Below are 26,658 nucleotides of genomic sequence, written 5' to 3' on the forward strand. Positions count from 1 at the left end.
ATTGTCAGCCATCTTCTGATGCGCTCCATAGTGGCCCCCCACCACAGTCTGGCATTACCACCCACTCCTTTGAGCCTGTTGAGGTCCCTCAGGCTTTTGCTCAGACATACGTAGGCGACTCAATAAGTCACAAAGAGACTTCCCTCCTTTTGCCTTAAACAATCTGTTCTATGTTTGTCAGAGTTTCCCTGATTATACTGCTAGCATTTTCCTATACCAGGACCCCTTGAGGTCAAGGATAGATAATGTGCCATTTCCCCATCCCCATATTGTATCATCATGGGGGAGACTGGGCTAATTAGCAATTGTACAATATTAGCTATGTCTGAGTGCCACATAAGTGTTTGTCGTTGGGTAATGGTTTGAGGTAATAAGAGCTAATGAGTAGTGGTTTCTCATTCCAGAATGGCTTCTTACAGGCTTGGCCTACACAAAAGAGCAGCTGAAGTGGTGTAACTGCTCCTTGACTATGCCATTTGGGAAATTTGAACTCCTCTGTCTGTCTGTCTGTCTTCACACACACAAAACACACTCAGACAGAATCACAACTAGCAAGTTCAGGTAAAAGTCTAGGCTTCAGAAGCTGCATCAGAACCATGGAACTGTAGAGCTGGTCCAACCCCCTGTCATGAAAGAATTTGAATGCACAAGTCCCCCATCCAATTTGAAACCATACTGGATCCTGCTTAGCTTTGCAAATGTGATAGCAGTTTTATTGCCTTATACTGAATCAGGTTATTGGTCCATTCTACGACTGGCAGTGGCTCACCAATGTTTCAGGCAGGGAACATCCCTGGTCCTACCTAGAGATGGTGAGGATTGAACCTGCATGCCCTACCACGGAGCTAGAGTGCCCGATTACCCCTGATGCAGAGAGTCCTTACTATAGGGGAGAATATTCAGTCATGATGCATACCACCATCAGCAAACTATAGCTGCGCAGTCCACAAACTTGCTGTTTGTGTAGTCCGGCCATCATGACAGAGTTTTCACAGGCTCTGTGTTATCAAGTTAGGATTGAAATTTCCTCAGGATTTACAAGTGAGGACAGCTTTGCCCATATAGAATGAGCTTCCTCTAAGGTATGTTTTAATCACCCTGAAAGATGGTGGCTAAGAGACTGACCTGAGGTGATAGTCACCCAAAGTTTACTTAGAATAGACCCACTGAAATTAATTGAGTCATGTGAAACTTAGCTGAATACCATCCCTGGTTTTTATTCGCACCTGCTGATCCTCTGGAATTAATGCCATACAAGAAGGATATCTTGTGGGCCCAATGAACTAGAGGGCCCCAAACACAGTGGTGCTGGCCTACCATATTTTGAGTAATACATGCTATCATCTGAACGATGGGGGTGGGGTGGGGTGGGAGAGGATGGTACTTTAAGGTGACAAGGGAGAAGTCCTTCTCTATCATTCCCACATCTATGGAACACCCTCCCACTGGACTGAGGCCAAACCTCTATGCTGGGAGTGGGTTTTTTTTTTTTTTTTTGAAGGCTATGGAGTCTTATCTGTTTCAGCAGGTCTTCCAGGCCTGATGTTTGTCAGCTGGGTGATGGTCTGATTTGATTACTTTTCCCCGCCCCAATTCTTTATGGTTTAAGTGTTGATTTGTAGCACTCAAAGTTATAAAGCTGTGTGCTGTTTTATACTATGCACTGCTTTTCACCTTTTGTTTTGACGTTAAGCAGTTTTGGATGGACATCGGTCCAGAAAAAGTGACCTGAAAATATTTTAAATTAATCAGATAATAATAATAATTTTTGAAGTCCAGAGTCTAAGTGTGTCACCTGCACACGGCTATGTTGTCACCATTACAAAATGGTAGAAAATTGATAGCAAAAGAAATGAAGACACCACAGCCACCTTATGTAAATGAATAAATCACTCAAAGGTTCAGTGCCACATGCTGTGACAGAGGGAATTTATGTGGAGGTCAGACCACTGTTCCCTATGAGGAGGGGCTAAAGTCTAAGGGCACAATCCAGTCTCCTAGGCAACTTCCTTTGCAAAAGGGATATTGAACAGATCTCAATTTCTTATGTGGGGCTTTCAGAGGTACATTTCACAGGTGCACAAGAAACTGCCTTATGCAGAGTCAGGCCATTGGTCCAGCTACCTCAGCAATGACTGGAAGCAGCTCTCCAGGGCTTCAAACAATAGTCTTCCCCAGCTCAACATGGGAAATGTCAAGGATTGGACCTGGGACCTTCTGTGGGTATAGCAGATGCTCTACTACTCATCCATGACCCTTCCCTGTGGCCATTTCCAAAGGACTTAATTTGAATTGTGATGTATCACTTAGGGCCAACCCAATGCAGGGTTTGGAGTGCTGTGGAGTGCTAGGATCAGGGAATGCATGATGATGAGTCAATGGATGAACTTGTGCCAACCAAACCACACAAGAGGCAAGGACCTTGTGCATCAACTAACTATTTGGTGTGGGAAATTTGAGGGGCTAATTTTGACCACTCCTCTCCCTTTTTCCCCCCAGGAACAGCTGGATCCCAGAGTATTTTTCTTTTGTTTTTAAAAATGGGGCTACATACTTGTAGCCATGCCTGTTCTGAATGCAGCCTGCTGGATTAGGGAAAGAAGAGAGCTTGATCTGGACAGTTAGGGTAGCCAAATGAATATCTCTTAAAAAGTAAAATGAAATTTTAGGCCTATGAATTGAAACAGACCTACATCTGAAAAGTCTGTGCTAATGCTATTTTGCATGTGCAGGTAATATTGTTTGATTGGACAGTTTTGTTATCATCCACATTTAGGTGCATGAAGGAGAATGTAAAATAAATGGACGGGAAAATGAAACATATGCAAATGTATGCAAAGCATTTTCTTTTCAATATGGATAAGAAGGGGTGAAATGCACTTTGGAAAAAGGGGTGTGTATGTCATATTACTCCTGAAGCTTGAATTACTGGATGTTAAGGAAGCCTGAACTGTGCCATGTCACTGAACATGCAACTGATGTCAATTTTAAATAAGCTGCCATCTTCCAAACCTCCTGGTTTGGAAAGCCTGAGCCCACTATGAGCTAAGCCAGACACATTTGGACATTTAGGCTTGGCCTAATGATAGGTTTAAGGTACGCGGGTGGTGCTGTGGGTTAAACCACAGAGCCTAGGTCTTGCCAATCAGAAGGTCGGCGGTTCGAATCCCCGCGACGGGGTGAGCTCCCGTTGCTCGGTCCCTGCTCCTGCCAACCTAGCAGTTCGAAAGCACGTCAAAGTGCAAGTAGATAAATAGGTACCACTCCAGCAGGAAGGTAAATGTGTTTCCGTGCGCTGCTCTGGTTCGCCAGAAGCAGCTTAGTTATGCTGGCCACATGACCCGGAAGCTGTACACCGGCTCCCTTGGCCAATAAAGCGAGATGAGCTCCGCAACCCCAGAGTCCGCGACTGGACCTAACATTCAGGAGTCCCTTTACCTTTACCTTTTAATGATAGGTTTGGCCTAGTGCCATTCCTTCCTGATGTAACTTCGGCACTTTCCTTCCCCTTACAAAGTGGCTGAAATATTAAGGACAACAATCCTCAGTATTGCCTTGGCATTGTCTGAGATAGAACAATTTATGGGATCTACATTTTGTGTGGATTCTGACATCCTAGTAGGAGTGATCAAGATCAATGGGAACTATTTCTTCAATGGGTTGTTGCACTTGCAATGTTACTGCAAAAGCTCACGGGAGTGCCCTACCTGCAAGGATCTATGGCTAACATGGGTCTTAGCATCTTCCATGGGACACAATGAGACCTTATATTGAAATGGAACTTAATATAGGCCCAGGTCAAATAGGGCCTAATTTATTTGCAATGACCCCATTCCAAATCAAACCTGGAGGTTGGGGGAATTGATCTATCATTGCTTGTAGGCCTTTGTGGGAACTCTAGGTGGCTGGGTCACCACATGAGAACATAAAAAGAGGCCTACTGTATCAGACCCCATTCTCACAGGGGCCAGCCATATGTCTATGGGAAGCCCACGACCAGGACCCAAGTACTCCAGTATTCTCCCCACCTATGATTCTTAGCAACTGGTACACTGCCCTCCCGCAACAGTGGAACTGGGTCACAGCCATCATGGCTTGTACTCATTTCTAGTGTGAATTTAACTAAGACCGCTTAAATTTGTTATTATATAATAAGCACATTCTGTAGTTTTAAGTGTGAGCTGTGTCAAGTACATCCTCTTTGCTTGTACTGAATCTATCAATATTCAGTGTGCCCCAATGTGATGGCTATGTTATGCCTCCAAGGTTGGAAGCTGTAATGCTTCCCTGGAAACCAAAGGAGGAGTGCTTCTGTGCTTATAGGTATCCCACAGGCACCTGGTTGGCCACTGTGGGAACAGGACACTGGATGAGATGGACCACTGGCCTGATCCAGCAGGAACTCTCCTTATCTTCTTAACACTGAGTGTGACTCAACACTAAGTGTGACCCAATATTAGCTTCTTAAACACTGACCCATGACATTTTTTTCTGCATAAAGAAGACCAGATGGCAACCACCACCACTCATTCCATGTTCAGAGGCTGGGAGGTGAATTTTTATTCAGGAAGGGCAATGGGATAGTGTGCTTGAGGGTAGCGGGCTCACTTAATGGACACAGAAAAGATTGCATGGTAAGCACACAGTTCTGCACTGTGCACTTCCAGCATCAGCTGCATGATGCAGCCGGCCCACTTTGTCTGCAGGTGCTGTAGCATGTGGCCAGCTGCAAAGAAGAGAAAGGCAGGCACCTGGTACTAAGGCCTGCAGGCCAAATTAGGCCAAGAAAGTCTCCCTGTTTTGTCCAGGTGATGCTCACCTGCCCTACACCAGATATCTTATTTGTCAGGTATGGGCTAGCTTAAGAGGTGGCAGGGCTCAAAGGGGATTTACAGGCATTGTCAAACAACAGATCAGCACAGCACTATGGAAAAACAAGCCGCCTGGTGTTGTTGTGATGTCAGATGATTGGCAGGGGTTGATCCCACCCACCTGTCAGACTTGGCCCACGGGGTGTGGGGGAGATAAGGATCCAGTCCCTCCCCCCACTCCTGCTCTAAATCCAGTGGTATCAAAGTATTTCATATTAGGAGGATTTAGATGTTGGTACACAAATATGAGCATGGAGAGTTTGCTTGTGGATGCATGCACACACACACACACACACACACACACACACACACACACCTTTTCATCCACAATGCATGGTATCTTCTAGACCCTCACAGTGGTGTGACCAGAATGTCCTCTATAGGTTACAGATTGTGGGAACTGAACTTTCCCTTCCTGGATCAACAATGGATTTGGTATTTCAAAAGTAACGCTGCCCTTTTGTTGGAGGCTCTGGCAATGGACCCACTTGGAGAACCTGGCAGGTCAGGGGCAAAGGAAGGTTCTGGAAGGTTGTGGGTAGAATAATCTAGACCAATCTTCATCAACCTGATACTTCCTACTACCATCCACACTATGCCCCAGCCAACAGAACTATACAGGCTAGGGTGGGTAGGAGATGAAGTCACAGGTGGGAATTCAATGTAGTGCTGTGTTAAAGTCCCTTAGTGGTGCACTGGTTGCCCTAGTGGAATGGCTGTTGTGATAGAGATGGTGCAGGAAGCCAGTATGGTTCTCATGGCTGATTGTAAAACATATTCCTGTAGCCCTGATCCCACCTTTTGCACAAGAAGCTTCTGCTAGCACAAATGTTGTGCTCGTTTCATATTGTGCAACCATTATTCTTGCCCTTAAGCTATTGCAACAGCCCTAGTGCTGGAGGCCAGAGAATATCGAACCTTTAACATTCTGGAGGATACCAGTTTGGCAGAGCCTGATCTAGAGAGTAATGTCACCACCAGGGAGGAATCTTGAAGATGAGGGATGGAGCCTGACAAAGACCGGAGCTCATGAGGTTATCAGACCTCAGTGCTAATTTGCTGGCAAAACAGTTTTTATTGGATAGATTAGTAAAATAGTGGGTGATTGACACTTTGGCCCATTTCCCAAATTACAGAGTGTCCTTAAGCAGCAATGCATCTTTCTACAGTCAAGTAAAATAAAAAATATATCTAGATATCTAGGCAGATTTAAAATAAAATTAAAATCTAGAAAGTTGCCACATTGTTTTCCAGAGGGACCCCGATCCCCAATAGAGCAACATCTTAGCATCAGCAGAAAGAGAGTTATCATAAAAAATGCAGCACTTCTTCAGCACAATCCCCATGAAACAAAGACAGAAGGCGGCAGCCACTGTTGCTGCCACCAATGGGCAACATTAAGAACAGTTACAACACAGAGAGCGGCACTGAACTAGAATGGAGAATGGCTGAGATGGGATGAAATGCACCCAAAGATGGATACAGCATGTCAAATGGGGCACTTCCAAGAGATGATGACTGTCCCTGCCTCTGAAAAGCATAAACATCAAAAATTTAAACCTATTGCCCTCTTCCACCTCCTTTTGTCTTCCTCCCTGGACTGCAAGCAATCTCCCGTCTGTACACACTCCCAGCAACAGCAGGCTTAGCACTGCCCACAGCACTGTTCTTAAAATAAGGAACAAGTGGAAGTAGCTCGCTGCACAGCCACTCTTGCTAACTTCCCAGCAGGTGGGTCACTGTTGCTGTTGCTCACTAGGAGGGAGAGATGGTGGGGAGGTCAGCATTGGCTCCACCAATGTGTTTGCACCATGCTGACTTCTCCACCGCCTCACTCTTCCCTCTCCTGGAAAACAACAGTGACCCACTTGCCAGTAGGCTAGAAAAGCAGCTTCACCCCCCCCCCCAGCAAGTCACTTCTGGCAACAAGTAAGACTATCCACAGCCTGGGCAATTCCTGTACTTTTAAGAGCAGCTTGATGCACAGGAATCAGGAGGTGAAGCTTCTCAGAGCACAGAGACAAGTATGATTATCCATTGCTAATTTCAGCAGATTGAGCTGCTCTCAGAAATGCAGGGGTGGGGAGGAAAGGCAGTAAAATATCTGGCAACTCTAGAAATAAGGATTCCAAACCAACCTTTCTTTCTTTCTTTTTGAGAAAAGATAACTAGATCTGCCCAACTCAGGTTGGAGGAAACAGAAAAACTAATTGTTTAAACAAAAGCTAATATGCTGCTTTAACAAATATTCACAGTCAAAGCTAGACTGCAGGGAGTCTAGATGTTCAAGATTCAATCTTCTGCAATTCAGGTCACAGATCACAACATGCTTGTGGGAAGAGAGAAGAAAGAAATCTTCCCACCAAGCTGTATACTGCTGCAGTTCCTGTTCTCTTAACTACTTATTTTCAGTCACATTTCCCATTCTGCATGGGCGGTAATGTTCAAGAAGGCCGAACCTTACAGTAGACACAACAGTCTTGTGGAATTCTTCATTATTATTAGCCCCTTTCCAAAGCCTATTCAATGGGATTGCTAGATATGCAGTCTGGTGGCTTTCAGTTTTCTAGGGGAAATGACAAATTCCATTAACAGCATCATAATGAGAATGGATTTCCCTTAGACTAGAGACAGGGAACCTGCAGCTGAGTTGAGTTGAGCTCCCACTCCCATCAAAAGAAGAGAAGAGGAAAAAGAGTTTGGATTTGATATCCCGCTTTATCACTACCTGAAGGAGTCTCAAAGCGGCTAACATTCTCCTTTCCCTTCCTCCCCCACAACAAACACTCTATGAGGTGAGTGGGGCTGAGAGACTTCAAAGAAGTGTGACTAGCCCAAGGTCACCCAGCAGCTGCATGTGGAGGAGCGGGGAATTGAACCTGGTTCACCAGATTATGAGTCTACCGCTCTTATCCACTACACCACACTTGTTCTCAGCAGCCTAATGTCCATTGTGATGAACATGACTGCTGGTCATGGATGGTGGGAGTTGTAGTCCGACAACATCTGGAGGCCCACAGATTCCCCATCTTCCTCCTAGATTCAATTACACTAACATTGTATGAGATTCTGTCCTTCAAGGCAGCACCATCATGGATGGAGGTGATGGCCTGCCTTGTTGCTGTCCTGAAATCAAAGGGAATTTCTCCCAAGTTTGTGTGTGTGGTTAGCACTGGGGTGTTATCTTAAACTGGGGACAGCGAGTCCAGTTCCACCAATCTATGGAGCAGCTATGGAATAAGAAGCAGAAAGGTGGCCTTCTGTTTCAGTCCTTTGGAGAGGAGCTGCTCAGCATTATGGAGAAGCGAATGGACACCAGGCAGGAATGGTCCACTGCCACATACTCACAACAGCAGTGTTACATAAATGTGGTTCATATGATTCTATTTGTCTGTTTTGCTTTGGGAAGGGAAAACTCACCAACACAAAAGCACCAATATTCATGACACCCTCGCCAGGCTGTCCAGGAATGCAATCGCTATCTGTATTCTGTATTTCGAAGCATAAACTCTCAGAGAGGATGCTGAGACTGACCTGCTTCTTGATTTAGTATTAATTTTTCTTTCTTTCTTTCTTGACCCTCAGGGCCCCTTATATTTCTATGGTTCTATGATTCTTCCTTTTTCTTTTGGTTAAATAAAGCAAGCTCCTTCATGATCCTCCTCATCTCATGACAAGCAAACAGACCAGTGGTTTGCAAACAGTTTGGGTCTCTCCCAACAACCAGGGTGAAAGAGGCCACAAATTCAGCCCCCCCCCCCTTGCCCCACAAAAACAAAAATCAAAAATCAAAAACAGGGAGGGCAGGATGTTTGGGCCTATCACTTCTGCCTGGTTGAGTGCTGGTTGGGCTGTGCCATCGGTGCTCTGGAAATGGCCAAAAGAGCATAGAGGCTTCCAGTCCTGCCCCTCTCAATCAGGCTCCCATTCAGAAATAAATTGGGGAATTGTAGAGTGGGAAAAAGATACGTGATAGGTTTCTTTTCCAGGGGAAGGGGCAGAAGGCTGCTGCCTCCCTCCCTCCCCCCGTGGACTGTGAGAGTGTCGGTTTCTGCCTGCCCATCCTCCGGCAGAAGAGTCTGAGGCTCTACTTAGTATTTGTCCAGTCCTGCCGTAGAGGAATTGGGCACACGTGGCTCAGCGCTCTAGCGACTGCTGTTCTTTATGGCCTCCTTGGCTGCGATGATCAAGGGAGTCAGGCTGGAGAGCGGCTTGGCCAGTTTTAAAAACGGGTGCTGAAAGGAAGAAGAAAACTGTTATTTATCTGACAGGCGGACAGACAGATGGCTGGTTAGACAAGCAAAATGTTGCAGTGCATCCTCTCTCCTAGGAGGAGTGCTCCTGTTCAGGGTTCTAGTCAGCAACTCCCTGAAAGCAGGACATTCTGCTCCTCTGCCATGCTATTTTCTTTTCTTTTCCAACAGTCACCACATTCCATCGTTACTGAGCATGCTCAGTCCCCACTGGGCTGTTTGGAATGGTTGTTGTGGTTGGGGGTGGTCCCCTTTGGGTTTTTTCTAAAAGTTTTTCTTTGTTTTTTGTCTGCAAACTTAATTATTTGTTTCTGTTTATGTATTGCTTCCTATGAAATATCTCAAAGCGATTTAGCAGTAAAAAGCATAGGCAATAAAAGCATATATAAAACCATTTCATTACACACACACACACACACACACACACACACACACACACACACACATAAAAAAAAATTAAAACATTATCTACACCCAGCATACTGGCACTTAGTATAAACCAACTTCCTGTGTTCTTGGGTCAGAGCATTGGTCCATCAAGCTCAGTATTGTTTATGCTGCCTGGCAGCAGCTCTCCAGGGTTTCAGGCAGGCAGTCTCCACCAGGAGATGTCCGGGATTGAATCAGGGACCTTCTGCATGCAATGCAGGTGCTCTAATCATTGAGATACAATCCTTCCCTTTTGTTTCTGAGTGGGCCACTTTGGCTAGAATCCTGATGGCACTGTGTTCGTTTTTCATGTAAGAGATACTTCCTGTTGCGCTTTATCCTGCAACCACTTGTGGACTTCAGTGGTCTGTACTTGTCTGGAAAAATTCCATCCTACCAGGCATCATCTACACATGTGATAACTGGCACTTCAATGCATGTGTGAGTGAGGCACTAGAAATCTAACACCGTAAGCAGAGCTTTCATATCACCCAGTGCATGCAACAGAACCAGCTACCATGTTTAAGATATTGAGCTAATATACTTCCACATCTGTAATGGAGAGATGACAGTATTTTGCCACTCTGCCCAGCTAATACACCGAGAAGGGGTCTTGTTATCTGGGCAACCCAGGAACTCCATATACACTGTCCAGGCTTGCGCCCTGGAGAAGTCACTATCTGGTTTGAATTCACCCCTGGAGGCACACTCCACTGTCTCTCAAGACAGACAGATGCCAACCGCAACCACTTCCAAAGCCACTAGATGTTCATGCATGAGTGTAATTTCTGAATAGGGTGAATACACATAACACCCAGATGTTTATGCCCAGATAGCGTGGGTGATTGCCACTGATAAAACTGTATTTTATGCTCTTTCACCCTGTCAAATATAGGGGAGCAACAGGATATGGAGAGCAAGGGGCTCCTGCAAACTAGGATCCAGTAAACGAGTGTAGAATAACCAAACGATATGTGTGAACCAGCACTCACTGTCATCTAGAACCTAAATCCTTACACTCCCCTCCCCAAGGGCATGGCAACTGCTTAAGAACATAAGAGCTGGATAAGGCCAAAGGCCCATTTAGTTTAACATCCTGCTCTCATGGTGACCAGGCAGATGCCAATGCAAAGCCCAGTAGTAAAACCTGAGTGCAGCAGCACTCTCTCCACTTGTGGTTCCCGGCAACTGGTATTCAGACTGAGGCATACTGGCTCTGATAGTGGAGGTAAAACATAGCCATTGTGGTTGGTAGCCATGGATAGCCTGATGTCCCTTGAATTTACTGAATCCTTCTTTAAAGCCATCCAAGTTGGTGACTGTCACACTACATCTTGCAGGAACAAATCCCATAATTTTGGTAGTATCTCCACACTGTTCTCATAATGCATGAAATGTGGGTGTAGCATGTGGGAGGAGCAGAAATCATGCAGGAAGGCCCTGTACCTCCAAGTCATCACAACACCTTCACAGTGAATACAGAGCTGAAGTGGGAACCCACATACAACCCAACTATTTTGACATTTCTGTAGGGGACAGAAAAGAAAACAGAATGTGCCCTTTAATGCTCTCTCCATCCCATAACACATTACCTGCAAGAGCTCTTTCGCAGACCCTCGCCTGTCAACATCCATCTCCAGGCAGCGGTTCAGAAAGTCTCGGAAAACAGCAGAGAGTCTCTCAGGATTCTGGAGTTCTGGAGTCCCATTTGTAGCTATCAAATACAAGGCCTAAAGGGTAAAACGGTAAGTTGCATTGATTTATTTGAGGCTGCTTTTCTTGTTCCTTCCTTTAGGTATTTATTTCAGGATTTCTATCCCATCTTCCAATAAACTTGAAACATTTTTCTTTTGCAAAAAGAAAATGCAACGAATAAAAAGATATGGGCAATAGAAAACTTTCCATTCTTGAATGTGGATCTGAGCGCTACTGTGTAAGCATGATTACACAGTTCTCCAGATTTTGCAATGCAGTCTCAGTACACAAAAAATGCACACGCGCACACACACACAAATTAGCATTTTACATAAAACGGACTTAAAAATGTGTATTTGTGGATGAATGCATAGGGAAATGTGTATTTTACGTAAAAAGTGCATTGAAATTTTGTAGTCCAAGTGCAGACTTTTTGTGCATTATTTCAACAACAATAAAAAAAACCACCATGCAAAATGGAATTGAAGGAACCAAAGAATAACTTTCCAAAACCAGAAATGGAATGGAATTAGGCTGCCAACCTCCCTGAGAACAATCCACAATTGAGGTGATACAACTGAGATAGCTCCCTGTCTTTGCTGCCATCCACCTAGGACCTTGGGTGCCTCCAGTGTGCAATCAGCCTGTGACGCTAATGTGAGTCCCAATGCAGTCTACAATTTAGGATGGTTTTTTTAAAAAACAAAAAGCATACTGGACTTTTGATCTTACCCTGAGAGGATTTTCATTGAGATATGGAGGTTCTCCTTCCACCATTTCTATGGCCATGATCCCTAAAGACCAGATGTCCACTTTGGGCCCATATGCCTTTCTTGTCACCACTTCAGGAGCCATCCAGTAGGGGGTTCCCACCATTGTGCTCCGTTTACTCTGCTCGGGAGTGATCTGAGCACAGAAGCCGAAGTCAGCTGCAGCAAAGGAAAAGCAAAGACGATGGCTTACAGAAACGGTATGAAACCAGCAGAAGAAGCAGATGAAAGAGCAAGTGGGGAAGTTGGCATAAAGAGGAAGAGAGGCTGAAGAACACTGACAGACTGGAGAACAGAGAGGAAAACGATATGATAATTGTCAAACAAAGACAACATCCATACTGGAAAAAGAAGGATAAAGGAGAAACGCAGCAAAAATTAAGCAAGGATAGCAAGGTGCATTTCAACAAGCGAAACCAGCAGATGAGAATCTCCAGCTCATAAGTCAAATGAGGCTTGGCAGGCTTCCTCCTTGGACCATGTCCCCCTAGATAGCTCAGTTGGTTAGGCAGTGTTCCCCAACCTTGGGCCTCCAGCTGTTTTTGGACTACAATTCCCATCATCCTTGACCACTGGTCTTGCTAGCGAGGGATGATGGGAGTTGTAGTCCAAAAACAGCTGGAGGCCCAAGGTTGGGGAACACTGGGTTAGAGCATGGTGTTGACAATGCCAAAGTTGCAGGTTCGATCGCCGTATGAGACAGCTGCATATCCCTGCATTGCAGGGAGTTGGACTCAATGATCCCCAGAGTCCCTCCCAACAATTCTATGATCAGCGGTTGCTGCAAACCCTTCTTCCTTTGCTTACCTTACACCGTTTGAAAGCACTGTGATTGACCACTGGGCAGCCGCACCCACCTTTCAAATTGCCCCACAGTAGTGGTTAGAGGAGATCTGGAGTTGCTCCAGTCCTTCCTGGAGATGTTGAGGAGTGAACCTGAGACCTTTTGCATGTGCTTTGCCACTGAGCTGTGCCCCCATTTTCACACATGGAACTCAAACTGATATCAATGGAATAGGTAAGCAGTGGTAAGCATTTCCCCCACTCAAATGGATGGGACCTTAAAAATGCTTAATCTCAGCTTCATCGTGCAGCATGCATCTCCACATAAAACTAGGAAAGTAAATGGGTAAGTAATAGCTGTGTACCACTGCTGATACTACAATCTCGGGTGACTACAGGAGATTGCATTATAACCTGGGTACAAATTAGCAAAGTGTCACCATCACAACATGGGAAATATCACTTTGGAGCCTCTTCTCCAGCATCCTTTTCCCCACAGTCTGATCCATCTTCTTATATTCTTAAGCATATCCAAGACACATAGGGTTTTAGTCCTACTTGAAGTAGATTCATTGAAATGAATGAACCTAACTTAGTCATGCACATTAATTTCAGTGGGTCTACTCTGAATAGGATTCTGCCCTGTTATGTACTGAGATAAGTCTTAAGTGCTTTCCCACCGCAATCTTAAAACGTTTAGGCCTGCGGCCATTTTTGGGGAGCCAAAAACAAAAAAGAAAAACCAAAATCCAAATTCATACGGATTCAGAGAGCAGCAGCATAGAATACAGATTATTTGAAAATTATGAAAAGGAAGAAAAAAACTGAGAAGCAAAAAGTGTTACTGGGAGCACCATACACATACACACACACGTACACATATTTCTCAACATAAGTGGGGTAGGAAGAACTCCCTGACTCTTAGAATGTTTTAGAGACGTTTCTCCCTAACACAATGAGAGAAGCACCAGTCAAATATCTGTGCTGACAGTTAGGGATGGAGGAGAAAACCATCAGACCTGCATTTAAAGCAAGGTCTAATTTGCCAGTTCCCAGCCTTGTGTATCAAAATGTAGCTATTAATGGGTTCACATGCTCTCCAAATTTTTATGATGTGGTGTACTTTATTGGGAACTGCATGCAAAAGTGCACATTTTAAGAGAAGATGCAACATTAAGCATTCTAAACTGCATATCCTAGGTGCTTAAAATGTACATGCAATTCTAGCTGCTTTTTTAATTTTCGAAAAATACATAGGATGGAATGTGCATGTCCCTGAGTACATGATCACCTACCTAAGTGGCTACACATGGATAATTATGTAGAGATGGGGAGTTAAGCATAACTGAAACACCCTTTGATACCAAAACTGGCACCATTTCTCACCTGTTTTTGCACTATTTTTTTATTGGAGGGGAGAGATATATACCACCACTTTACCCTGATAACACACCACAATACCACACCACGATAACTACAGTGGCAAAAGCCTTACAGAGAATACCTACTGAGTTTGACAGATCCATCCATCCCAAGAAGAATGTTGTCACTCTTGATGTCTCTATGGATCACTTGGTTTGAATGCAAGAAATCCAGAGCTTGCAGGCACTGATATTTAGAAAATAATAAATAAGATACTTTTAAAAGAGCATGGTGCAAGTCAAGGAGTATGGTCTGACTTATTAGGAAATGGAGGAGGTGAAGTATATTGCCAAATCATTTTTTGTTTTCATTTCTATAGGTATGGTAAGATGACAGAGTTTACGCTACGAAAAGAGCAACTTGCTACATGGGCACTCACACATTATTTCATTCCAAGGTAGCATATATGTGGCTTCCAGGTGGTCACCCACCCAGGTGTCAAGACCCATACCTGCTTAGCTTCAGCAAGCAGGTGGCCTCTTGAAGCTTCAGACCATACCTTGGTACATTTAGCCCATTTCCCAGCACTGCCACCACTTCCTTCGCTGAATAGAGATCCACTCTTCAATGGCCAAATCGTTCTCCCTTCCCTCCCTTCCAACAACTGTGGGCATATACTTTGGCAGTAGCACCTGCTCTGTCCCATCAGGAAATTACAAACCATGGTTTTAAACTCCCCACAGTACCCTAGAGCAATGCTACTTTGGGTATAACTGGCTAGCTCCTCCTACCATTATCTAGCAGATATACTCATGCCAAAAGGTGGCAACAGCCTGGTTTGTATGTAAATATCTCAGCTTAAAAGATTGGGAAATGCATGGGATTTGTGCCTTCACGCTCCACTGCCCCCTCTCCTCTTGGTATGCTGCAGTAAGAAGACTTCAGTTAAGCTATAGTCAAACCTGGAAACAATGGGTTGTTGGTCCAACATCTGCTCAGCTCAAGAGTAGGACCATGAACATGAACAACTTATAGCCACTCGTTTTAATAGGCTTACTCTGAGAAGAGCTAAGGTTGCACACAACAGTAGGGTTAAGAAGGTTCAGAGCACGTCAAGGACCTTAAACCGTGGTTTGAAGGAAATGTAAAGTTCTCACTTGTTCCAAACCTTGTAACCATGGTTTCCTGGCTCAGATGTAATGGAAAGATATGGCTAAAGATTTCTGGAATTAACCACAGTGCCTTGGGAATGGAAGAGGGGAGGGACAATGCACATAGGCATAAGGATAGCCCCAGTGCTTTTTGTTTTGGTAACAAACAAATAAATGAAGTGTCGGTACTCAAATCTTGATAAAAGTGTCATAGGTCCAAGCACAAAATGGTTGTGATGGGCAGCAAAAAAACCAGAGGCAATGGCATTCCATACTGGTGACACTTTGTCACACACAAAAAGCACTGGATAGTATATATTTCAGCTTCATGAGCCAAGATATGTGCATCCAAACCAGGCCAATGTATAAACATAACTGTTGGTTGAAGACCACCATGCTGTTACAGAATAAAATTACTTACCTCTCTACAGACAGCAGCTATCTGCCCTTCATCCATGCAGGTTTCTGTAACAACGTCAGTCAAAGAGCCACCAGCCAAGTACTCCATTACCACCCAAAGTTCATCACCAACAAGGTAACTGAGACATCAAATTCAAGAAGTCATTAGTAGATGAATATGGAAAAAAATATCAGTTCAATGTGGTCTGAATGCTGTGGTCCACAAACAACATTACACCAATAAACCAAAGAAACAGAAGGTATTGATGGGTACCAGACAGGAGGGAATGCTTCACCCTCCCCACGCTATTAACTTATTTTTCTTATGGTCCCCACCTCTCCCCTGGGGTTCTGGATGCATACTGGCCAAACTGCAGCAGAATAGCACCTGGAAATCTGCCTCCCCTCTCCACTTTGCAGCTGTTCAGCAGAGGCTCAGGCTGGCACCTGCTTCTAATGTGGCACATGTGGCCTAACAGTTCCCACAAATGAACAGTTACACCCAAGAAGCTAGCAAGTATCCTTTGGTCACCAGTGATTGATTTACTCATTTGCTGTCTTTCCACAAGGAACTGTGCCCAAGGTGCCTTACAGCAAACCTTCAAAACCAGTGGGGGCTGGTGCTCATTGGAACCGATAGGGAAGAGGACAGGGAGCACAAACAGTAGGCAGACCAAGAGCCAATGATAGGCAGAGCCAGTGTGACCTCCTAGACTGGTTGTAAGCAAAGCAATAGGTTGGGGCTGGCTGAGGACAGACCAAGCTTGATGGGTCAATGGCCCACTTGCCCTAGTGGTGCAGCCTCCACCACTGATCACATTTTTATCCAAAGCTTCCTAGCAACCATTATCAGACGGTCACTTGAAGGTACTTACCTATCTAAGTAGTTAACTATGTTGGAATTCTTATTTTCCCTCATGACCAGGATCTCATTGATTATTAATTCCTTTTTGGGTTGCTGCTGGAGATTCATTTGCTTTATAGCCACCTGAAATGACATTTTCATGAAACTTAATTTCTGTTTTTAAGTGAACCCTCCCCTTCAGAAAACAAACAATTTAAAAAAAAAACATGCACAAAATAAGTGCAATAGACTGGAGGCAACTAGATAGGTAACCGCTGAGAACAGCACCAAGTTAATTAAGAGGGCAAATTAGGTAATAACTATAATACTTAGCATTTGCATAGCACTTCCTGGTCTCCAAAGTGCTTGACATGCATAATTTAGTTGCAGTTCTTGCAGCAACCCTGTAAGGTTAGCTGGCCTTGCTGCAAATGGTGGGGGAATCTAAAGTTACTTCGGAAGCTCATGGTAAAGGTGAGAATCAAATCAGGGATTTCATGGGTCACTATTACCATCTCTCAGACTTATTGGTTTAAAGAAGCTGTGGGGAACCTGTGGCCCTCCAGATGTTGCCAAAATGCGGCTCCCATCCTCCCCGGCCATTGGCTAAGCTTGCTGGAGCTGACAGGAGTTGTAGTTCAGCAACATCTGGATGGGCAAAGCTTTCCCACACCTGGTTTAATTCTAGGCCTGCCTCAAGTCACATACAACCCAGAGGACGGGGGGTGCTCTATATTTAGGTTATGTGAGTGAGGGGAGCCAAGCGCACTCTGCGCCCGCCACTTACCTCCCTGTACATTCTGTGCCAAGTTTTTTTTCTCTTAGCCAAGCTGGTATTAAAGCTCAGCTGAGGAGAAAAGTATGGGGACAGTTTGCATGGAGATAATCTGTGAGTACGAGGAGGGAGTCACACACTCCTCAGCTGTGAACTTATCTGGTTCTAAAACTTAAGCTTCCCACTACCAAGAATTCATTATAAATAGTGCACAGTAAATGTTGTTGAATATATCTAAGTTGCATCAGTTCTATGATGACAACAAGCAGATTCACATTCTTAGGAAACAGCTATGTTAAGTGCTAACACACTTTGCTTCAGAAACCAGTATGCACAGTAAATGGGTTGCTCTGACAGAAGGAGACCTGCCCTGGGAGGAAGACTCTTTCCATAGGAGGGAAGAAGCCCTTGGATACTACCCAATGGATAAAATGTACAGGAGGTAGAGAAGAATTTTCTGCTGTATGGTGTGAATATTCGATTGTGGTCACAATCAATAGGGTCAAAAAGGGAATTTTAAAAAAGCAAACACACCCAATGCTATCCATGAAATGCTGGGTAAAACAGTGTCTCAGTTGCACTCCTGGGGGTTCCATCTCTTTTTGAAATCAGTGGCAATTGAGAGTCCACTATATATCTGGAGGTATCCTGCTCCACTTTATCTAGTGTTCCAGCACTGATAATTGTCAATGCAATGTATATCTTGCTGATATCAACAGCCAAACTTGCATGAGTGTTAATGAATCTTGATTGCCCCTTAACCTCTCTTTCTTTCCAAGCTTGAAAACCCTGATCTTTCTTACTGGGCTTCACCATAATTGTGAAAAAAAGGTGCAAACATTAAGCTGACAACTCAACATTAGTCAAACTCAAAGAAGTTCAGAGGCCTCCCCATTCAGTGCTTTGTATGGGTCACACTTCGGTCGACATGCAGAATGGTACCGAGCGTGACACAAGCGACTCATAATTGCATAGCTTAAGGTTAGGCCTTTGACCTTCAGTTTGATTCCCCCTCCCTTAGCTTTAACTCTTGAGGTCAACTAACCTCCGTGTTACCTAAATACAAATCCCAGATATTTAACCGCGATCCTTCTTTAATTAATATTTATAGCAAACTTTGGAAATCAAAGAGTCTGTCCAAGTGTTAAGAATAATTAGCATCACTGGAACTAATATGTATAGAATCTCCATTATGAGACCACCCAGCACCTAAAAAGATAGGAGGGTATTGTATTAACTATGACAGGCTTAGCAGCTGGATTTTAGCACCTGCTTCTACAGCAAATGAGCACTGAGGGCAAGTCACATAGACTGCTGCAAATACATATAGTCACAAGCAACAGACTGTGTGCCATCACAGAGATTGCCAGAATCCATTATGTCTTCTGCCACAGCCACCATAATCAGTACTAAGACCCATCAAGCTTAAGAACAGGTGATAAGTCCCAGCTGGATCAGGGTAAAGGCCCAACTCATCTAGCATCGTGTTTTCACAGTTGCTAACCAGGTGCCAACCAGGTGCCTATGGGATGCCTGCAGGTAGGACCCAAGAACAGCTGTGGTCTCCATACTCATGATCCCAAAAAGTGGTATTTAGAGCCATACCACCGCCGCTGCATTTCCCCCCATACACAGGTTTTGGGAAGCAGTTTTTCCTAACACAACACATTTATGCATGTTATTTTCCACTAATATATGCATTTTTGTACACATTGCTTGCCTATACTTCACATTGCTCAGCATTGCAAAATTCAGACTGTGAATATTTCAAAGGGTGCCTACACTTCAGTTCATATACTGTTTCAGAAAGTGTGAATTAGGTAAGTTTGCCTTTAAATGTGATCTGAACCCAATTTCTCCCCCATTCTTACGTACAAGTGATGCAGTTCTGCATCAGAGGCAGGCAATAACCCAAAAGTGTGTACAAGTGTACTACAAGCGGTATGAGAAAACTGGGCAGAATTTTAAAAGCAGAGAAGAAACAGACACCAACATTGCACATACCTCCTGCCCTGTGGCAACGTCTATCGCTGTATAAACTGTACCTGAAGCTCTACAAGAAAATAGAATGTGTCGTCAAGATATGTGGAGGTGCCAAACAGGAAGAACATGAATAAAAATGAGCACATACTTATGCCTGCTGGTCACTGCTACAAAGTGTGTTGCCCAGTTTTAGAAAAGATTCTGTCAATTAAGTAGCTGGTGAGTTATTAGATGGTTAACACTGACATGCACTGAACAGTCTTTCTACAATGCCAGAATGTTGTTTGGAACTGTGTATATTAATTGGCAAGCAAAATTATTTTAAGAGCATTTCACTTTTTTCTCCCACAGCCTGGATCCCTCGGTTTAATGAAATGTTTCCATTGGATATGCCATTCATCATTTCAATGTTAATGCTAATGTGTTTTCTGTGACTAATAGGGAAGTTTAATCCAATTTGTTTACATTTTTTTTAAAAAAAACTGTTTACTCATGGTTGTCAGTGCAGAACCAAAGTTCAAGTGCAGAGGATTTTGATTTGAGCATTTTACTTAGATAACCTTCTACCTGCTTATATCCAGATGTCATTCTTCAGGCTACGGAAATAGGTCTGGCAGGTGTCAGAAGTATTTTGAGATTGAATATGAAACTACAGTTTGGTTCTCACACAATGCTAAATGCTGATTTATTAAACTATGGTTTGTCAAACCATGAATTAGCATTACATGTGAACCCTGCCCAGAGGCCCAATATGGGTTGTTTACTGTCAACAAACCACAATCTGAAACTATGGTTTGATGTTGACTTATGAACCTTGATTTCTTTCAACTATAGCATGGAATTACATTAAAAAACAGCACTCTTCCTTAACCATGGTTTGCTTGTACCCCATCACAAATACTCAAACTATAAATGCTCACCAAACTTAATGAATGGCTGGGGGCAGGGGACCTAATTTTGAAGAAATAAGCCACTCCTTCTTTGATTGTCTGGGGGCTAACTTGTATTAACTTGTGGTTTGTTGAACAAGCCTTGGCTTAAACAAACCTTTGGTTAGTGTTATTTGCAAACAAGTCCAGTTTCTGTGTGATAAAATAACACATATAAATAAAATTTTATTCTGCAATAAAATATATTTGTCATGATGCACACAACAGCAATATTTTATCTTTCCCATACTGTGGAATACTCAAAGATGTTGAGGTGAGATCTGAACCAGGGAATTACTGATGGTTGCTCACATTGGTAGCTCCAGGTGTGAAGACGAGGCAACCAAATTGTAGTCCCTGCCTTATGATAACTTGTATAACCAAACATACATGAATAAATGGGCAGAAATACTATAATCAAAACTGAGCCCCTGTGCCTTGGCAATACTTACCCCTGGCCAATTTTTTCAAACCTTGTATATTTCTTTTTCGGGTCTCCAACACTTACAATGCTTCCTGAAAAAAACAAAGGAAGGTCATCATCACTGGAAGATAATACCTTTTAAGTGAGAGCGAAGAAAAAGAAAAGGTTGTGTTCAGTCCTGTGGGAGAGACAATGGGGTGGGTGGGCAAAATTCACCAGACATTTCCATAGGAGGGCCTAAGGTTCCCTGTATTTTTAACTGAGTGGGGCTGGTCAGAGTTGTATGTTTAAAAAGTTCAGAGGGCACCAGGTTGTGAAAGTGTAGTATAGAAGTATTTTTCAAGAGGAGTTAGCAGAATCTGAAAGAAGATTATCTATGACCACTTTAATTTCAAGGGGGGAGAGCAGCCTATCTGTGTACAAGGAGAAAAGAAGTTAGGTAATCTCCAAGCAACGGAATTGGAAAAGGGAAACCCTTCAGATCAGGAAGATAATGAGAGATTCTGAACCCGTTTTCAACTGTTGAATCAGATGAATCAACTTGGGTTTGGTGTCTTCATGCAAATTGCGCTTCTGGGGGCTGGTCAAGTTGACCCTCGGGGTCCCTTCCAACTCTACACTTCTATGAAATTCTGTGAGAAGAACAAAATAAGAGCAAAAATGTGAGAACATATGATTTCTAGCAAGACAGACAAAAGGTGCATATATTCCCCCTCCCAAAGCAGGATACAGGGGTCAGCTTTCTATAATGGGGGTGATTCAAAATACAGTGGTGCCTCGCAAGACGAAAAGAATCCGTTCCGTGAGTCTCTTCGTCTAGTGGTTTTTTCATCTTGCGAAGCAAGCCCATTAGCGGATTAGCGCTATTAGCGGTTTAGCGGCTATTAGCGGCTATTAAAGGCTTAAGGGATTAGCGGATTAGCTGCTAAAAGGCTATTAGCATCTTAGTGCCTTAGAAAAAGGGGGTGGGGAGCGGACCCCCCCCCAGGAATCGCAAGACATTTTCGTCTTGCGAAGCAAGCCCATAGGAAATTCGTTTTGTGAAGCACCTCCAAAACGGAAAACCCTTTCGTCTAGCGGATTTCCCGTCTTGCGAGGCATTTGTCTTGCGGGGCACCACTGTACAAATAATCTTTGCTAGACCTAATAGCACTGCATCTTCTTTGCATTCTAAAACTGCAAGGGAAGAAAATGGATAGATGCAAAAATGTACCAAGCATTGCTTTCAAAACCACTTAAAAACGAGCCATTGACAGGTGAAGACATATGTCATAACACTGAAAACGACCTTGGCCATGATATTTAGGTGCTTTCAAAAGTAGAAATAAAAAACTGCCTGAATATTGCAGTAGACAGGGAAGGACAGCAGGTGGCAACTTAAGGAACCATGGGAGTTACAACATGACGGGCTATGCTGAAGGAAAATTCAGTGTGAAGGGAGAAGAAAGATGCTGAGATCCAAACTCCCGCAGAGAATATGCAAAACTCTGATACAGAGAATATGCAAAACCCAAATACTCTGTGATTCGTTACTAGAGCTGGGCATATAACAGGCAGAATATTCTGTTGCATTCACAAGGGGAAAAGGCCAGGCAGTTAATTATAACTGGTAAGCTCTAAAGCTTCATACAGGTGGGGGTAACAAAGTTGGGTAGCGGTACTTCCCCCTTCCACCCATCCTTTCATGCTATTATTGATATCACCCATCCCAACTAATGTGCCAGTTCAGTAGTGAATAGACTTTGTATACACCTGGTTCTGTGCAACAGCCCAAAGGGCAAGACTACAAGGACAGCTTCTAGCACCCTACTTTTCCCCAACAAGGACCATAGCTCAGTGGCAGAGCAGCCGCTTTGCACCCATGAGGTCCCAGGTTTAACCCTTGGCAGCATCTCCAGGTAGGGCTAGAAAATACTCCTGCCCAAGCTGCTGCCAGTTAGTGTAAGCAATACTGAGCTAGATGGGATAATAGTTTTACTTCACATAAGGCAGATTCCTGTGTTCCCAGGAGTTGTGGGTAAGCAGAGGCCTCTTGAGCTTCTGCCTCCAGGAGTCCACTGCTTCATTGCTCAGATCCCCGTTGGAGAGCCAAAGGGTATTGGTACAATACGCTGCATGGCAAGGTGGAATAAAGCCTTATACAGTGGTACCTGTAGTTACAAACTTAATTCGTTCCGGAGGTCCATTCTTAACCTGAAACTGTTCTTAACTAGAGACCCTCTTTCGCTAGTGGGGCCTCTTGCTGCCGTTGCACTGACGGCACACAATTTCTGTTCTCATCCTGGAGCAAAGTTCTCAACTCGAGGTAACTCTTCCAGGTTAGCGGAGTTTGTAACCTGAAGCGTTTGTAACCTGAGGCGTTTGTAACTTGAGGTACCACTGTATGTGCTACTGGTATCTATTTATTTTTTCCTAAGAAATAAAGAAGAGTCAATCTCATTTAGAGATCAAACAAAGCTGTGTGTGGCATCTTTCTGAAGGTGGATGGAGGTCAAACCCGAAGATATTAAAGAAGGAAGAAAATTAGGGGGGTGGGATGCACCACCTGGGTTCCAAACATAAAGCTTTGTTAATTAATTCTTAATTATTTTCCTAATTAGCTCTCAGTCGTACAGACAAATGCAATACATCATGTTTCAGAAGACTGTTTGAAATTCCATTGGATTTTCAATCTGCAGCTCAAAGTTGGCTGGAAGGCAACTACTCAGACACCTTAATCAGGCATACATTACATTCTTAAGGAGGAGAGAAAAAAAGCAGACAATCATGAAACAACCAAAAATCAATCAAGGAAGGAAAGGCTTGGAGATGTGGGGCAGGCAGGCAATTGTTGCTGTGCCTCATTAATAATGCTCATCCACAAGAGTTGTCGTCTCATGAGAGATCTCATGTAAAAATAGCTTGCTTGCAACTCTTGGCTTCAATGAGAGTGGCCATTAGCATTTGGAATCAGAAACCTGGGAGACTCATTCAGATTATCTAGTCTGGTGGATGAGAAGAACAGAACAGCTGTGCTTGATTTGAACCAAAAACCACCCATTCAAGCATCCTGTCTTAGACAGCAGCCACCTAGATATCTTTGGGAGAATAACAAGGAGGTCATGATATCAATAGTCCTCTCTCTAGATATATGTCCTCCCACTAGCTGGTACTTTGAGGTAGACTGCATGGTTGGTCCACTTGGTTATTATGGCTAGGTATCCATTGATAGATTTCTCCTTGATAAATTTGTGGTCAAGTATCAATAGTGTGCAAGCAAGGGCGAAACACTCACTTAATTTCTCTAGGATCTCCTCATCAGTCATCTTGGATTTTTTCCGCTGCCGATCTGTATTTCTATACAAGGTGTTTGAGTTGGAATTCTCAGGCTGAGGGGTTGTAGGTTCCTTCACTGGGGCTGGAGCCGCAACAGGTTCAATGACAGAACGTGTGTAAATCTGAAAGAAACAATGGCGGGAAATACCTTAATTCCATTGTGAACTTGGGGAAATTGAACAACAATGAATCGCCAATGAGCTACATACAAGGAAACACTTTAATTGTCTCCTGTGCTTTCACAAATATTATATTGCTTTCTCTCTAAAGGTTTAATTTAAGCTCCTGACAGGCAGATAATGGATTTCAAGACTTCCATTACACTGTTCAATTTACACATTACACCCTGAACCAAGAGCTCTGCTATGCCTTTTCACACAATGCAGAAAAGCTTGGGATTAAGTGATAAATCTCAGAGCAGAGCTACCTGACTGCCATAGTTTCCTACAAATGAAAATCCTAAGACTGGGTACTAAACTCAAAGTTGCTCCTTCAAAATGAATTTTCCTCCATGGCTCGTAATAGCTACTGGCTTTGCCATAGGCAGTGTGTGCTCTGAGCAAAACCAGATAAAAAGCTAGCACAGAGGCAATCTAATTTCTGTGCCAAGAGGGGTTAAACCTGGAAATTTGCACAGAGAGACTTCTCTGGGGATTGTTTAAAAAAAGCTGTTTCCGGCTACCCGGCTAACAAAATTTCACCAGACCGCACTTTGTGTGTCTCTGCAGCCATAAGGGCTAGACATTCATGGAAAGCAGAGATTCCCAAAAGCTCGCATTCTGCATCACCACCAGATTCTGTGCCCCTTCGCCATCCCCAACCCTATGCATTCCTGCTGAACAAGGGCAAATACGCAGACCTGGTCCTACCATACAGACAACAATTCAAACTAAAACTGTTAGCAGCTCACTGATTTTGTATGCTCTGGTCGTGGGGCAATAACAGGTGGTGGCTCATTGTCGTCATCATCATCATCATCTTCCTCATCCTCCTCTTCGGAAACTGGAGGAGCCAGTGGAGGTTCTGATGCAGTCTTTGTGCTCTGTATGTGCAAAAGATGTATTCATAAAATGAGGCTTCAGCTGTTTACGGGATTACTATCAGAACATGAGGAGGTCTGGCTTAGGACAAGGGCCCGGGGTCTGTGGTCCGCTGGCCTAATTAGGTCCACCAGGTTACCCACTTGGCCTGTGAGGCCTACCTGCCCTATACCTGAAATCACACATGACATTAGGTGTGGAGCAGGGGAAAAAACATGGCTACACCAAAAGGGAGTTTGCACTGATCTGACTTTTTTGGAATGTATTTGTCCCATGAGCAGAAGTGGCTTGGTGGGTGGGGAAGAACTGCAACGCTTAGTTTCCCAAGTGGGTTGTTATTACGTACCAGGGTGGAGTGCTGTATTGGCTCCATTGGTGTCTTTGTACCACACCAACTTCACCACCACCTCGCCTCTCTCCCTCTTGGTAAGCAACAACAACTCACCTGCCGGGAAGCTACCCAGTGACTCCACGCCACCTGGGAAGCCCATGATCTCATTTAGAGCATTCTGACAGAGCTTTAAAATTCTCCTGGCAGAGCCACATCTGCAAAAACAGGCCTGCTCAAGAAGCCATTTGAGTTCTTTATAGCTTCATCACTGTCATTTCCCCTTTACAGTCAAAGATGGCATACTTATTTTAAAAAAGCAAAACAATGGCAAAGGGAAAAAGGAATTCTCATTTCATGAGATGCTTGCAGAATTCATTACAGGGAAGTCATTTTGGCCAGCCAATGGTTCTCATAGAGACCATGCAATGAACACTATTTCTCTCTTTTTAAATTGTCTTTTATTGATTTTCATACAATTTAAGAAATTTAATTCAGTTTCAATACAATATTCCTTAGCATCTTGACTTCCCATCCTTACTTCCATGATGTTTCTGTTTAAATATTTTATTTACTGCTTTAAATGCAATACTTTTTTTTCTAAAAGATATATTGTACATTACATTCCTTTATCATTCTCATTCCTTTGCTTATATTTCAAGTCCTGCCTACGATTTCATTCGGCTATACTGTTTTCTCAGATAATCCGAAAAGGGTCTCTACTCTTCTACCAGCATTTCCATACTATTTCTCGACTGCCCATTGCATGGCCTCTGTTGTGTAATTGAGTCCATGATATTACATATCTCAGCATTAAAAAGAATAAGAAGAGGAAAGGAAAGTCCTACTTCAACTATTCAGAATGGAAAATAAGACATTCATACTGAGAACTCAGTATTGATAGGGATTGCTTTAATTGTACTTTTGGGGGTTTTGCTTTGATTCAATTTTCATTAAATACACACTGCTATTTCAAGCATTCCTATAAGCAAAAAGACATAAAAAAGCCTGACTGCTGGATTAGTCCAAATGGGGACCATCTATTCCAACATCCTGTTCTTGCAGTGGCCAGCCAGAGGCCACTATGGAAAACCTGTAAGCGGGACATGAGCACAACGGCACTCCCCTATATTTTTGATTCCCAGAAACTGGTATTCAGAGCCAGCTGCAAATCACATCAAGCCAAAAATCTCAGCAGAGACACTATTCCCCCCCCCCCCCAATTAGTTCACATTCAACAGCAGGTTCTTATACTCACCGAAGGATGGGCTGCGATATATCCATGGGCACTTTTATCTGAAACGTGC

At 43.7% G+C, this 26,658-nt stretch overlaps 1 protein-coding gene and 2 long non-coding RNA genes across 10 annotated transcripts in view; 1 reads left to right on the plus strand and 2 right to left on the minus strand.

The window, feature by feature from the left end:
* LOC310669724 overlaps positions 1 to 26,658 on the minus strand; it is a 550,125-nt gene that overhangs the window by 427,611 nt on the left and 95,856 nt on the right. The gene's annotated exons all lie outside the window — the stretch shown is intronic.
* Positions 4,138 to 6,232, plus strand: LOC310669767. Its single transcript, XR_014507370.1, has 2 exons — positions 4,138 to 4,711; positions 4,771 to 6,232. It is a non-coding gene; the product is annotated as an uncharacterized lncRNA (long non-coding RNA).
* The window catches only part of PAK3 (p21 (RAC1) activated kinase 3), an 81,426-nt gene continuing 63,259 nt past the window's right edge, over positions 8,492 to 26,658 (minus strand). For 4 of the 8 annotated variants that reach the window (XM_083423719.1, XM_083423724.1, XM_083423717.1 and 1 more), the window contains 12 exons: positions 26,610 to 26,647; positions 24,894 to 25,025; positions 23,943 to 24,105; positions 21,178 to 21,300; positions 20,697 to 20,760; positions 19,337 to 19,385; positions 16,589 to 16,701; positions 15,736 to 15,853; positions 14,310 to 14,409; positions 11,981 to 12,177; positions 11,146 to 11,283; positions 8,492 to 9,106 (listed from right to left, as the gene is read on the minus strand). In XM_083423719.1, coding sequence (XP_083279845.1) covers positions 9,017 to 9,106; positions 11,146 to 11,283; positions 11,981 to 12,177; positions 14,310 to 14,409; positions 15,736 to 15,853; positions 16,589 to 16,701; positions 19,337 to 19,385; positions 20,697 to 20,760; positions 21,178 to 21,300; positions 23,943 to 24,105; positions 24,894 to 25,025; positions 26,610 to 26,647 — 1,325 coding nt within the window. In that variant the 3' untranslated portion in view covers positions 8,492 to 9,016. The remainder of the gene's footprint in view (positions 9,107 to 11,145; positions 11,284 to 11,980; positions 12,178 to 14,309; positions 14,410 to 15,735; positions 15,854 to 16,588; positions 16,702 to 19,336; positions 19,386 to 20,696; positions 20,761 to 21,177; positions 21,301 to 23,942; positions 24,106 to 24,893; positions 25,026 to 26,609; positions 26,648 to 26,658) is intronic. The other 4 variants (XM_083423723.1, XM_083423721.1, XM_083423722.1 and 1 more) reach the window with 1 other exon arrangement.

The sequence above is a fragment of the Podarcis tiliguerta genome (assembly GCF_965153285.1).
Source record: "Podarcis tiliguerta genome assembly, chromosome: Z".
NCBI classification, from domain to species: Eukaryota; Metazoa; Chordata; class Lepidosauria; order Squamata; family Lacertidae; genus Podarcis; species Podarcis tiliguerta.